Genomic DNA, 14510 nt, shown 5'->3' with positions numbered 1-14510 from the left:
TGATAAACGAGAAAACTACAGATAGTTGAAACCTTGTTTATTGACGTGTAAATACATTTCAGGATTCAGCCGATTTACTGAACTTGCGCACCCCCCGCTGGTGCCGTCTGGGTCGAAGATTTGGATTCGCGCAATGAGGCGCTGCGCCTTCGCTTGAGTTCCTCTTGGCGCCTGTTCTTCGCCTCCTTCTGCCTTTGCGCCAGCAGCTTGGCGTACTCTGCCGCTTGCTCCTTGCGAGCCAGACAGCGTTTCTTCTTCAACGCCAATCTATGTCTTTTTCTCTGTAAGTATTTTTTCACGTTTAAGAATATATTAGAGTCGAAAAAGAATGAATTTTAATGTAACGATTGCATAATACTTTGATTCCCCTTTACTTAACTTGACAAATAATCTAATTTAATTTTCAATTTCAATATTTTCAGGATATATTTATCGGTGTGAATTCTTCTAAGGTTACGTACCTGAAGAACAATTGGCGTGATCAAACGCTGAATCTTCGGCGCCTTAAACCGTTCCTTCTTTCCTTCTTTTTGGACCGGTCGTTTTACAACAAACTGCCGTACATCATCCTTCTTCGAGAGATTAAAGAGTTTGCGAATTTTGCTCGCTCTCTTTGGTCCCAGACGACGCGGTACATTCATGTCAGTCAATCCCGGGATTTCCTGCAATTGATTCATACATTATTGTAGAAAACTATTATAAACCAGTAAAACCAACTAAGTCTTAGAAATTAGTCTTACATTAGTTCAGAATAAATCTTAATCTATATTTAAAACTCAATTCATTTTTTACTTAAAAAAATTTAGAACCATATAACAAAATTTTGTTTCTGCTAAAAATTCAGGTTGAACTGACAATAATGAAAAAAAAAAAAAAAAAAAAAAATGTTTCGTTCGTACACTGAGAAAAAGCACAAATAACATAGCAGTTTCCCAAATCAAAAAACGAATTTTATATCCCATGCGTACGATAGTATCTCAAGAAAATTGAACATCTCGAATACACCCTGAACAGCATGGGTCTCTAGCGTTTAAACATCTCAAAAGATACATCGCGATCGATCATTCACCTGTTTGCCCTTCCTGATGATGACAAGCGCCAGCACAGACAAATTGGAGTCTACGATGCAACCGCGAACTGATTTTCGCTTGCGCTCACCATCTCGTCGTGGTCTGTAGCAAGAGTGTCCCTTGGAAAGCAACAAACGCACACGACCTACGCAAACAAATAATATTGCGTTAAAAGATAGTCTCTCGATGCATTAATCATGACGTAGATATGAAAAGTTGCAGAAGTGTTCCCGGTCTCTTTTACAGACTCAAGAGAACAGTGCCAAGATGACAATAGATCAAGAATAAACGAAAAGTTTAGTGAATTATCTCTCGGGGTAACTTTTTATACATGTTAATTGTATCGATGTAAAATGTATCAGGAACCCACCGTTTGTCAGGATACCCTGCTTCATGGGGAAACCTTGCTTGTCGTTACCCCCAGAGATGCGCACCACGTAGCCTTTCCATTCGTCTCCCAGGGCGTCAGCCTCGACCTCGGCGCCCATGCGCCTCTCGTAGAAGATTCTGAGCTTGTGCTCGTCCGAAATTTCGAACAGCTTCTGACATCCTGTCGCGGGATACGACACGTTCAGCTGCAACAACCAAATGCACATTAGTGAAGGTCGCATACGAATACGTTCGAGACTTCTGAGTTGGGCTGAAGTTAAATTAGGTTAGAGTTTCTTCTACGGAGTACAGCAGCCGGGAAAAGGAACACTTTCTCGGAACGATGTCAGTCCAGCGAGTTGTTAGTTAAAACAATGAGGAGACGCGTCGTAGTCGCGTTATACGGCAATTAACGCGGTGAAACGTCCGCACGCTTCACCCGCCGTCACCCGACGTCGACGCTTATTTACGGTCGGTGCTGCGCGCGGATAAACGCGGTCTTGACAGATATACGAACATCGCCGTGTCCGCGGTGCTTCTTCGAATCGAAGGGGATCGGTATCTCGCGCGAAGGACGCGCGATTCCTACGATTTTCGCAGATTCTTACCTTCATCGTGACGCGATTTAAACGGTGCCACGAGCCATGAACGAAGAAGAGAACGGGAGCGGGGAGCGCGCTCTGCCGCCGGTGCTGCCGCCGAGTTGACGAGCGACTCTCGCGCGTGCGCGAAGCGCGGCGCGCCACCGGATGTCCGCCGCGCACCGGTGAAACGCCACGAGGATTCGAATTGAACGGAAACGAGGTATACGCTCCGGGGAAACGAATATGCGAATTCGGCGAATCGCTGGAAACGCACTCTCTCCAACTCTCTCGACGTAAATTCGTGTCTAATCCTCTCTCCGTTTCCTCATCCCGCATTTCTGCCCGTGTCTAACGTATTTTTAACGTTGCTCGATAATATACAGCAGGGGCGATTTATAGGTCGAATAATAATAATAGTAATAGTAACAGTAATATAACAATAGCAATAGTAATAGCAATAGTAATAGTAATAGGAATACGTAAAATATAATATAGGGGAGGATCGTTAGGAACTAGGGGTCCGTTCCGTTTCACGCATATGCGCGCATTTATCTATAGCATACGCAACGTTTACTATAGAAAATGCGCGCATATGCGTGAAACGGAACGGACCCAACATACATTCGTCGATTAATCACACCGGCGCGATTGGCGAAAATTTCAGCAACGTGATTCACGTTTCCCGTTTTTTTTTCTCTCCACGTGTGAAATAATAGGGAACGACGCAACGGTCCACTAATCGCATTAACGAGCAACCGCGCGGGTGTCGGTCGCCAAGTTAATAGTCGATTAAGCTAATCGGAGTTTGATCGTTCTTTATTTCTCCGCATGACGCATGGGGACTTGGGGACATACATACATACACGCACGCGCCCGACAACTGTCACTTAATCGCGGGCGGAGAAAGGGAAAGAAAAAAGGGAGAAAAACGAGAGGAGCCGACGCGCAGCGCAAGTCGAAGAAGCGGTGCGGCGCGGCGCGGTGACCGGCGGGTTAGGTGGCGCGGGGCGGGGGCGGGGGCGGGGAGGGAAAAGGGAAACGTTGCGCGCCGCCGAAGGTGCCGACCGACCACGTAGTAGTCGTACACGTACGTACGACGTCGCGGCGCGGAGCGTGTGTGTGCGCGCGGCACTCTTCGGTGGAGTGTGGACACGAGGAGAGACAGAAGGGAGGGATCTCGCCGGAGGATTTTCGTTATGTATCGATTTACTACGTAAATACTCTCCCTCGCGCGCAAACGGAGCGGCAAATGGAGCACGCGGAATGAGAGGCTGCGGCACCGGTTGCGAGACAGGTAGACGTTTCGTTCTCCCCCTCTCCCCCTCGCCCACGCGCGCGCGGCGCCGATCGCGCGCGTCTCTCTCGTCTCTCGTCGCCCCCCCCCGGGTACCTTCGTCGGTGTTCGTCGTTCGTCCCCCGCCCGGTCCGGTGTTCCGTCGTCGCCGCCGCCGCGAACGTCCCGTATAGGTTAGAGGGCACCTCGCTCACCGGAACGACCGAGACGACGACGGTGATCGGGTGATGACGACGTTGATTCGCGAGCGAACGTGAAATGATGTAACGAGACTCGCGTGATCGCCTTATCGTTTTCCGTCGGGGTACGCGCGTCCCCCTTTTTCGTTTACGTGGACCCGCGCGACGGCTCGTCCCGCGACCACATGCTCGGCGATTCCCCCCGGAGCGCTTCTTCTCGGCAACCTGCGTCACGGACGACGGTCGACCGCAATCGGGGTCTTCGCCGTTTTTCCTGTTCGAGCCGAAACGACGGCATTGCAACGTCGCAATTGCGACGTTATAGATAATATCGCGCCGGGAAACGGGGATATTCGTCAGGGCGAGAGGACCCGGGGCATGTAATATCCGCTGATATTGTGTACAGTAAGAAGACATGGAAGCCGCGGTGATAGAAGTTCTACGACAGGCGGTCAGTCAAGATCCCAATGTTCTGAAGTCTGCGGAGGAAACGCTGAAGCAATGGGAGACTCAGCAAGGATTTTATATAGCGTTATATGTAAGTCTCCTCTGCTGGGAACGACAGCATTATTATTTTCTTTTACAGGTCTATATTTTCTATATTTCCCATGTACGTATTGGATTTATGGAACGTCACGTGGGACAATGATGTATTTATGCAGTGGATATTATTTTCTTTTAAGGAATATCTTACATATTGTTACATATTTCTTAGCGTCGATCTGAAAACTTATGACTAATCACGCAAAAATTATTTTTAGAATGTTCTTTCGAATCATTCCTTGGCTATTGAAGTTAGATGGATGGCTGTAGTGTATTTGAAGATCGGGGTTGAGAGATACTGGAGGAAAAATGCGCCAAAGTAAGAAGCAGGGAGTTGTGTTGTACGGAAATGAGATATTATTGTATTTACAGCAGTGTACGCTTAATAATGCATACTGTTATTCTAGCGCGATCGAAGAAAATGAGAAGGAATTTCTGCGACAGCATCTGCTCGTAAATTTTGAAGAACCTATGAGTCCATTAGCTATACAATTAGCAGTTCTTATTGCCAAGATAGCAAGGTAACATATATAACGTATAATATATGTAATATACGTTGAAATACTTATCTCTTTATCTCTACTGTACTAATCTCTTTATTTTGCAATTTATTTTGCAGGTTTGATTGCCCCAGAGAATGGGGTACGCTGGTACCAACATTGCTGGAAGTCATAAGGCAAGAAAATCCTTTGGCGCAGCGTCAGGCGTTATTAACGCTGCATCATGTTGTCAAGGCTCTGGCGTCCCGACGCTTAGCCGACGGGCAGAGGCTCTTCCGAGAATTGACTGCGACTATGTTCAATTTTATTCTAAACCTATGGAATACTTATACCGAGTCCTTCCTGATTATGGCGTCTAATGGGGCCGACGTCAATCAGACACAAGAAACCTTAGAAAAAGCACTTCTACTATTAAGAATACTTAGGCAACTGATCGTAAATGGTTTCTCTAAACCATCCGAATCTCAAGATGCCATGTTGTTTCTGAAAGTCGTTTTCGAGCGTGCAAAGACCTGCCTTGAGTGTCGTTAGTACTCTACTTACTGTTCGTTTAAAGTTTAAAACAAACGTCTACTCACATGTGTATTATGTCATATACTGTTTCTTTTTTTCTTAGGAAAAACTTTAGCCTCTAGAGGCGTGCAAGTGGATGTGTGCGAAAAGTTTATAATACATTTGACCAAAGTTTTATTAGGAGTCTTAGAGACTCATCCGTTTTGCTATGTGGAACTCATACCGACTTCTCTAGAGTTCTCCGTTTTTTACTGCTTCACAGAAGCTGGCCAAGCGTTAGCATTTGAAAGATTTATTATTCAGTGTCTAAATTTAGTAAAAACCATTTTATTATCGACGTATTACAGAAGACCAGCTAAAGTTATGTTATTGGAAAGTATGTGAGCTTTTTTTCTTGTTCGTTTACGTGATGCATTTCATATTAATGACCATTCTTTCTTCATCGAAACAGAGACGAAAGATAAAGATCCATTGGTTTTGAGGGCATGCCAATTAAGGCAAGAGTTTTTCACACCGGAAATGTTAACGGAGATTTGCTCCAGGCTTGTCACGCATTACTTCCTTTTAACACCTGCGGATCTTGAAATGTGGGATACCCATCCAGAAAATTTCGGTAAGCATGGAATTATATAATAATATGTATTTCAAATTGTATTCAGAATAATATCATATAAGATGAAAACGTAATTAAAATACAGAAAAAATAGGATATGAAAGGTATTGGTTGTTTCAGCTATTGACGATGGCGGAGAATCATGGAAATATAGTTTGAGGGTGAGTAATCGAAGATATTGTAAAAATTACTGAAATAAGTAAGTATTCTATAAATGTATTGTGTAATGTAAATGTATGTTATATTGTAGCCTTGCACAGAATCCTTATTTTTGGCAATCTTCCATCACTTTAGAGATGTTCTCGCTTCGGTTTTGGTTGACTTGATGCGGCAGCATCACCAACCTGTCGATCCTAACAATTTACACGCAATTCTAGTGAAAGACGCGGTCTATCGCGCAGTTGGTCTAGCCGCATTCGATTTGTATGACGAGGTAAGAGAATAGTATTTCAAGAATTTTATATAAACGTTTAATTGATCTAGGGGTACATTCCGTTTCACGCATGATGCGCATAATGCATCTTGTATCCTTGTTGTTCATCGAATGTTAATTGTTATTGTGTCTTTATGCGACAGGTAAACTTTGATCAGTGGTTTTCGACGACTTTAAAAGAGGAATTGAAGGTTCGAAATAACAATTATAGGATTATTAGAAGACGCGTGTGTTGGTTGATTGGTCAATGGACGAGTACGTTGAAAATTTCACTGAAGAATACTCAAGACAATTGATTGTTCACTATTTGTTATTTGCGAATTTTACTTCTTGCAGACATCAAATTAAGTGTGGAATTAAGGCCGGAGTTGTACAAGCTCATGATAGAAGCATTGAATCCCGAGGAGGACTTAGGGGTTCGTTTAGCAGCGAGCAACGCCTTGAAACGGGCAATCGATGATTTTCAGTTTAATCCGGAGGAGTTTACTCCTTTCTTGGAACCAGCCTTTTCTTTACTTTTCGCACTTCTTAAAGAAGTAAACGAATGCGATACAAAGGTACGCGTGAAGAGCTGGCATTTATTTTCTCTTAATATTCTTGAGTTGTTTCTTACAAGTTTTTCTATTTCTTAGATGCATGTGTTGTTTGTGCTATCGTTCATTATCGAGCGTGTTGGCAGTGGAATCAAGCCGCATGTCGGTGCACTCAGCTCGTATCTACCTGAACTTTGGCAGCAATCTGAGGTATACAATATGCTGAGGTGTGCCATAGTATCGACTCTGATACACTTGGAAAAGGTAAATGTGCGATTTATTAGACCAGTAGATGGATGCTGTCGATCTTTTTCTAATGCTGTTGTATTGACAGGCTCTAGGTTCTGAAAGCGTTATTCTGGAGCCATTGGTGGTAAGCGTCGTGGCTCTGAGTGTCGATGTTAATCAAGAGGGACACATTTATTTATTAGAGGAAGGATTGGAACTGTGGATAGCTTTATTGGAAAATACACCTACACCGACGCCAGCTATAATGGATCTCTTCAGAAATATGCCAGCGTTATTGGGTTAGTGATACGAGTTTTCGTTGTTAATAATTTGTTAACGGGTCGTAATGATTTACGACGATGTCAGCTTTCCTCTCTGTCGTTTTCAGATCAAACCACGGAGAATCTGCGTTTATGTTTGTACATAATTCAAATGTACGTATTATTGAGTCCACAAGATTTCTTTACTCAGAGGGGTTCGGTGGTCATCGAGTCGTTGAAAACGCTGCTCAGTGACTTGCGGTCGGAGGGTAGGGTGATGATGCTGAGATTATTTGAGATTTGTCTCAGAACTTCTCCTCAACAGGGTGCGGAACTGATAAAGCCCGTTTTGCTAAAAATATTCGAGTAAGTAAATGTTTCTGAAAAATATCCTTGTCACACGGATATTTAGATACGTGATGCGATATGTTAACAGGAGTGTTTACAATAGCGATGAATATCCATTGGTCATGACCATGAATCTGTCTATCGTCGCGAGAGTTTTACTAGGTTCCCGTGATATTTTTGTACAGGTAAAAAAAACATTTTATCTTGACCACGATTTTCTTATATGTACATGTTCGTCCAGTAATGAAGAATATTGTCGCAGGTAATCAGCGATCTAGCGCAGAGTATAGGAACTGAAACCAGAGAAGATGTTGTACTCGGAAAACTGGTACACAGTTGGGTTACCGCAATGCCGCTGGTGGCTCAAACCGAAAGGCGCAAGTTACTAGCCCTCGCGCTGTGTTCGCTCCTCGGGGCAAACAGTCCACCCACAGTTTTCGAATATTTCCCGCAGATAATATCGAACATTGTCGAGACGCTTAACGACATCACGAAGTTTGACGATTCGGGATATCCTGTCGAGTAAGATTCTTTTTTGTGCGCATATTAGTTGGAGCAAAGGCGCGAGTCATGACGCGAGATCTTTTCCAGTAATGCAATATAACCGCTAGTCATAATGTCTCAATCTTATAACATTAATTAACAAACTTGGATAATCGTTATTACTTAATTTTTAAAAAAATTCCATAATTGCGAATCTTTTTTATAAGGGTTTATTGAAAAATATTTCAGTATTATATTTACTTCGGTATCGTAATTACTTTAATTGATCATATAAGATTTTTATAAAGAAAGTGGAATAAGTGGACTTTAAAGTGCATACAACAGAGTGAAAATTGTTCTAGCTCCTTAATGATCGCCGATCAGACCAGCCCTTCGCAGTACGAGGATGTGGATTATGAAACCGAGCATGCTCAACGCCAGAAGAGACTCGTCTTCAATGATCCCGTACACAGTATATCTTTGAAGGATACGCTCCAAAGTCAGGTGAGGATCATGAACGTATTCTAGACTTTTTGGGACAGTCGTCCAAAGACTCAAAGTCTTTTTCGAAATTGTTAGCTGATCACGCTGCGAGGTATAGTTGGTGATCATCAGTTTGACCAATTGATGCTCACTCTCAACTCCGAGATCGACGAACAACTCAAGGACTACATATCGCTGTGAGGAAGAAACAAGATCAAAACCGCAAATGCAGGATGTTTCGACAAATGCTACATAAACGTACGAAGCTTTATGGCGCTCTTCTGTAAAACGGTACTATTTTATTGTATAATACTACCATCTGTTTCATTGTATTAATAACGATAATAAAAGTAATCTTGGCCTTGTTTGTTTCTGAAGCTTATAATCTCTTGACTCCTCGAGATAGTGACACAGTGATATAATATTTTCTCACTTAAATACACGCGATTGCAGACTCGTGAATTAAACTCAGATTTTGGCTTCACAGACAATTGTTCTACCGTCAGTGTTTATTTCTACCAACATAGAGCAACTTTAATCTCACGTTTAACTTACTTTTTATCGTCCAATTTTCAGAATTAAGAAAAGATAAAAGGTAAGTTGAACCGAGATTAAAGTTAATCTGCATTGATAAAAATGGACATTAGTTATTCATCGTCCCAAGTTTATTTTTAAACGCCTGATGACATATAATTTTATTTTTTAATTGAGAGTTGTCGAAATTAGAGGGAAAGAAAGTTACTTTTGACGAGGTATTTTCAAGATACAAGCTATAATGTTTACAGGCTCATTATTATATCGTCTCCCACGTGCTCCCCTCCCCTCTCCCACAGTGAATCAACATACAATTATTTCGTTCAATAATCTTCCGCAAAATTCAAGCGTCTTATTGCCTTATATGGCTTATATCGATCAATTGTCGCCTCGTCGATGTACATATCGATTTTCTCGCGCGTATCGATGCCCCTACTCCGGGCTCCGGGACGACGGCGGCCCCCGATCGGTTTTTAATCTCCCCCGCCCAGCGGGATGACTCATTGCCGCGCCGGACGCGACCCTCGCGCTGTCTGGCGGTCCGTGCGCGAAGTCGCGAACAGCTGTCGTCCGTGTGTGTGGCCCGTGGGCCGTGTGTCAAATCTTGGCAGGGGGTTAGCTCCGCGAGAGGTGTCGGTGGAGCGCGCGTCGTGGGCCTGCTGCGGATTGCGTTAACTGGGGCCGTTTGCTGTGCCGTCCGGCGAAGGCTGTCCCCTCGGCGGTGAGTGAAACCGACGTACGACACGTCACTTATATCCGCATACGTTCCTCGTCATCTCTCCGCCCCGGAGCGGCCGGGGCGTGTAACGCGCGCGTGTAACGAACCGCCGCGTATACCAGGCAGCCTTGCTCCCGATTACGCGTGCACGAACGCTCGGCGCGCGCTCGATCGATTCGCGCACGACGACGCCGAAGTCGCCGAACGCGTGCTTTCACGAGCCGAGAGAGAGAGAGAGAGAGAGAGAGCCGTCTTGGTCGCGCGCGCCGGCGACGACGACGACGACGACGACGACGTCGTCGTCGTTTCGATCGAGCCGGCCCTGCCGACCGACCGGCTGACATTTCGCGTCCGCCGCCGGGGCGGCCCGGCGGATTTTTGAATGATCGTGAATGAGCGTGGGCGTATCACGTGACGCGATCGTAGCGTACTTGTAGTCCGCCCTCGCGCGCATCCCGGGGGTACGGACCATTGATGATTGCGGTCCGTGTGGCGTCCGCAGCTGCGAGCCTGTAACCGGAGTCGAGAGATCCGGCGTTCTCCGCGGTATTTGCTTCTCGTCCCCCTCCTAGATTGTAGCCCTATCTACGAAAACCGACGCTACGATAGGCGAACACGCTCGATTGTGGTAACGTCGATTGGTCTCTTTAACGCTTGAACCCTGTAACACCGTCCGAATTAATTTTCGAAACTTTTAATCTTCTACCTAACGCGTTTATGTGCACTTTTTGGTGTTTTTGATTACCACGTGTGTCGAAATTTATTATTTTAACTTCATTGGTTTGGTTAAATTAACGACGTATTGAGTAGGAGCAGTGACGACCTATGATGACTAAAAAATGACTCAGTACTTGAGTATAAATTGACACCTACACGAATTTGACCTACGAATTTAACAGTGTATTATTACTGCAAAGACTTGATAAAAAAAAGTGAAACTTCCGCATGATTTTTCAATACTGAAATTAATTAGCGAAATTTTAATATTCCGGCATCGAGAAGCATTAATAAATTCTGCTTTTTCTCTCGGATTATGATACATTAAACCGTGGCAGAGGCGACGCGTAATCGACGATCACAATCAACCGATATCGATAGAATTAACTCTGGATAACAAGCAATTAGCGATTAACTCTAATTGGTATCGGAGTATCTTTATTTAACAAGTCCGCCGATTTTCGTCTCGCGTTTCTTTCTTTTTCTGCGCGCCGTGGAAAATCGATACGGCTCGCTCGTGCCGCTTAATATGGGCTTAATGACAAATAATTTAATATTCGTCGCAGGTCGTTCTAATAGTTCAGACGGCGAGTGCCGAAGGGGTATCGATGCCGCCGGGCGCGGCCGGCAGAAAAAGGAAAAAACCGCCTCTCGCACATTCGCGATCCTCCGCTTTCAATTCCTTTTTATTACATCCAGCAGCGCCATCCGCTTTGACCTCCGACTTTTAACCGCGTGTCGCGTGTCGCAGCTGCCCGGCTAGCGCATATCGCGAAAATTCATGGCAGGGGATGAGACTTGACCCCCGTCAAGCGTCTTTTCGCCGCGTGGAATAAAGAAGGCGTCCTTTTTCTTGGATTCGAAACCCCCGACGAATAAATTACTCCCCCGAGCACCTCCCGAGTAACGCGAGAGACTCGAAATTCAGCCTTGTATGCAAATTCGAGCGAGTTTGTGAATAATAAGGAGTTGAATTAAGAGAAATGGAGAAGAATTGATAGAGATTTGCTCGCCGCTTATAGGCTGCGACTTTTCCGGGGAGAATATAGGCGAGTTAAAGGAGATTAATGCGTATTGCGTCAGCGAAGTTATGGGTGGCTAATCTTGCAGTTCGCGATAGGAAACTTTTTAGCTTCCTACATTTTCTTTTTATTTAATTTTTTAGGTAAATATTATGACCAGCTGTCGATGAGTAGCCGTTGATGAGTTTTATTACCGCGCTTAGCGATATATGCGAGATAAGATAATGATAATTCAGAAAGAAAGAAAATAATTTTATACGGTAAAAATTCGAGGAAAAATAAATAAATATATACACTAAATATGGAGGGTACACATTAAATTTTCGAAAGAGTGAAGCTCGAAGGCGTTAAAGAAAAATTCATGTAGATAGATATTTATTTCGTGCCTTTCGGCTTTGAAAGGGTTTACATATCCGGCAGTACAATATAACATTATTTACCGATAACGTATCATAAGTTTAGCAAAAGAAATAACAATATCATTTTAAATTGTATAATTTTAATTAGCATATTTTTTTACATTTTCTATTACTACGCTTATCTCATACCGTTACTCTATTGTTATTATTTATATCCTAAAGCTAAAGAGATCTTTTATTAAGCAAAAATTTACGAAAATCCAAATTTTATTTCTATGCAGATAAAAGTTGAGAATACTTTACTGTAATACGCAGCTGCAGAATGAGCCATTGGAACGAGATATGATTGTGGATTATAATGTCTACATCAGTATGTACGCAATGCAACGTAATGAAATGTCGTTGTTAATTAATATTTCGATGCGCCAGATTCTATGTAACGAGTGGGCAGAATTTAACGTAACCCGATTTTCCTACACCTCGCCAATAATTTGTGGTATATATTTCCACGCGCGCGTCCCGCTCCGCATCCTGAATTTTCATTGACAGTATTCCTTATTTATATTTTAATGCGTCCGTTTTAAAGTCTCCATGGTGATTGCGGGTGCGTGTGCGTCAGAAGCGATAATCTACAAATATCGTAAATAATGTACAGCGGATAAAACTGCACGAAATGCACGTGTAGTTTATAACGAGTTCAGATACGGCGTCCGTGTAAAATTATATAATTGCGTCACGAGTGTCGAATGGTTTCTCCGAAAATACGGTACAGCGATCGCGCAGGAAAATCTCGCCGCTGAACGCGCGATGATTCCGGTATCATTGGGTTATCGATTACCGCCGATATTGTAAGAAACGATTTCACCGTAATCGCGTTGCGCGACGGATTAGGATCGCAAATGAAAATAAACCATATGCCACCGAATGCAAATTACGAAGTTTCCGACGTTTTACATGCTAATTTAATGCATGCACGTTCTAAATGGCGCTGTCAAGTCTATACCGTACGATTGACAGCGTTATTTAAAACGTCACGGCGAATTGAATTAGCATGCGATATCGTTACGAGAATTATATCGCGACAATTTGTCCGAATTAGTTGCAGATAATGCACGGGTGTTGGTGATTTATTTACTTTCAGCAAAAGAGACAAACGTATAATTGTGAGCACGGCAGAGATATCGGCGTGACAAGTAACGTTAATTCTTTCGCACTATCGTCGTAATTAATCTTGGCGTAAAATCGATACCAGGATGTATTAATCGACTCTTATCGATATGAGAGAGAGAGAGAGAGAGAGAGAGCGCGGAATGAGCTGGCACATATTTATTGCTAACATTTGCGAAAATACGAAGTTATCCTCCGTACTATAAATAGCGAATATCGCAGATGTATTATTATAATTCGATAAATGACCCCGCGTGAATCCATTTTTCACTCGTTATTAGCTACGCTTCGATTACTCTCTTATTAATTAAGTTCTTAATTTTTAACATAGCAATCAATTCACCTTAATGATGCATCGCGCGTCGACCGCGCCGATGCCCAGCGTAATCAGTTATTTAATTGAGATAGGTATATCTTTTTTTTTCCGCGCGTTCTCAACGGATATAGATTCCTCGGGAAATGACTGCGGCGCCTTATTACCGGTATTAGCGCATCAGACGCCGATTTCCACTTCGCGACTCTAACGAATAACGATTTAGCTATACTGCTGAAGATTCGTTATAGCGAATGCTCGCGGAATCGTTGCAATTGTTCGTGGTGAATCCTGGGGCTCGATTCTTGAATTTATTCGCAAAAAGAAACGTATGCGCAAATTTTGCTCTTACAGAAAAGTTACAAGTCGATTGGCTATCGCATGGCTTTTAACCAATGCAACGTTTCTGTAAGAACAAAATTTGCGAGTACGTTTCTCTTGCGAATAAATTCAAGAATCGAGCCCCTGTCGCGATGCTCGCAATACGCGTAACGCGCGAAATTTTCGCGATCGATAGGATTCAGTTTTTGATGGAGATTTGAGACTTGAGATGAAGACAGTATACATTTCTACAATATACAAAGAATATAATAATCAAATGAATTATATGTATGAATATATAAGTCGTCGCACGTATATTTTATAATTATTGAGCGGGTCCGTTCCATAAACTCATTTTTATGTTTATATTGCATTTGAAACAGCCAACAAGTTTGATATCAATATGTATAGAGAATTTCATTATTTATTCTCATTAGAATCATCTTATGCAGTTGCCCGAGATAAATTATTCAAATTCCATGTTTGTGAATCTCTTTGAGATAATTTGAGAGATTCTTTTCTTTAAAGTGTCCACATAAATAATTTAGTAATTTATAACATCAATTATAAATGAACCAATTAATGAGATTGTTGTAATATCCACTTTTTTTTTAAATGAAAAGGACAAACGATAATTTTTTCATAATAATGAAGGAATTTTGTTATATAGAAACTTGTAAATAGGCGTTGGATGGAAATTTATTGCGAAACAAATAAAATACGTGAGTCTGAAGTATTGAGGTATTGAGCGTATCAAAGTGTACACTGTTAAATATCAAAGGGTGAAATTTAAACCAATACCCTGAGTCAAATAACATTTTGTTATTTTAAATAAAAATAAACACAACTACCACGTGTGTCGGCATTTTTTATTTAAACAAAACAGTATTATTTCAACTCGACTGGTTTGGTTAAAGTCTAACATT

General features: G+C 42.7%; 3 protein-coding genes across 13 annotated transcripts in view; 2 read left to right on the top strand and 1 right to left on the bottom strand.

The window, feature by feature from the left end:
• Positions 1-22: 22 nt before the first annotated feature.
• Positions 23-2197, bottom strand: Rps6 (ribosomal protein S6). Its single transcript, XM_071703253.1, has 5 exons — positions 2048-2197; positions 1441-1645; positions 1070-1215; positions 462-662; positions 23-281 (listed from the first exon to the last, which is right to left on the bottom strand). The coding sequence occupies exons 1-5, from the start codon at positions 2051-2053 to the stop codon at positions 75-77; spliced, it is 765 nt and encodes a 254-aa protein (XP_071559354.1). The 5' UTR covers positions 2054-2197; the 3' UTR covers positions 23-74.
• Positions 2198-3036: 839 nt separating this feature from the next.
• On the top strand, positions 3037-8800 carry Impbeta11 (importin beta11). Of its 4 annotated transcripts, none has more exons than XM_071703239.1 (18): positions 3037-3317; positions 3903-4034; positions 4258-4358; positions 4447-4560; positions 4659-5065; positions 5156-5428; positions 5504-5665; positions 5786-5826; positions 5916-6098; positions 6242-6353; positions 6435-6655; positions 6731-6895; positions 6966-7158; positions 7248-7485; positions 7571-7652; positions 7730-7989; positions 8313-8454; positions 8530-8800. In XM_071703239.1, the coding sequence occupies exons 2-18, from the start codon at positions 3912-3914 to the stop codon at positions 8632-8634; spliced, it is 2922 nt and encodes a 973-aa protein (XP_071559340.1). In that variant the 5' UTR covers positions 3037-3317; positions 3903-3911; the 3' UTR covers positions 8635-8800. The 4 variants fall into 4 exon arrangements, with proteins under 4 accessions (XP_071559340.1, XP_071559337.1, XP_071559338.1 ...); XM_071703236.1 differs by having other exon boundaries at positions 3038-3317; positions 7556-7652; XM_071703238.1 differs by lacking the exon at positions 3037-3317 and adding an exon at positions 3359-3490 and having other exon boundaries at positions 7556-7652.
• Positions 8682-14510, top strand: part of Endoa (SH3 domain containing GRB2 like, endophilin-A) — a 35266-nt gene continuing 29437 nt past the window's right edge. For 2 of the 8 annotated variants that reach the window (XM_071703249.1, XM_071703251.1), the window contains exon 1: positions 9460-9688. The gene's annotated coding sequence lies outside the window, so the exon portion shown is untranslated. Of the gene's footprint in view, positions 8725-9362; positions 9689-14510 lie in introns of those variants that run through there. The other 6 variants (XM_071703246.1, XM_071703247.1, XM_071703243.1 and 3 more) reach the window with 6 other exon arrangements.

This window comes from Temnothorax nylanderi, unplaced genomic scaffold (genome assembly GCF_030848795.1).
Source record: "Temnothorax nylanderi isolate EJ_2023f unplaced genomic scaffold, tnyl_v1.0 TNYL_tig0035_pilon, whole genome shotgun sequence".
NCBI lineage: Eukaryota > Metazoa > Arthropoda > Insecta > Hymenoptera > Formicidae > Temnothorax > Temnothorax nylanderi.
Note: the sequence above shows the minus strand (reverse complement) of the source record. Positions and strands in the feature narration are given on the sequence as shown.

Coding starts and splice junctions, on each gene's coding strand:
- Rps6 (XM_071703253.1), bottom strand. Junction 1,216..1,440: donor GCAGGGTATCCTGACAAACG/GTGGGTTCCTGA, acceptor TTGTTTGCGTAG/GTCGTGTGCGTTTGTTGCTT. Junction 663..1,069: donor TCATCAGGAAGGGCAAACAG/GTGAATGATCGA, acceptor AATCAATTGCAG/GAAATCCCGGGATTGACTGA.
- Impbeta11 (XM_071703236.1), top strand. CDS start 3,912: ATGGAAGCCGCGGTGATAGAAGTTCTACGACAGGCGGTCAGTCAAGAT. Junction 6,354..6,434: donor GTTGATTGGTCAATGGACGA/GTACGTTGAAAA, acceptor TACTTCTTGCAG/ACATCAAATTAAGTGTGGAA. Junction 6,896..6,965: donor CTCTGATACACTTGGAAAAG/GTAAATGTGCGA, acceptor TTGTATTGACAG/GCTCTAGGTTCTGAAAGCGT.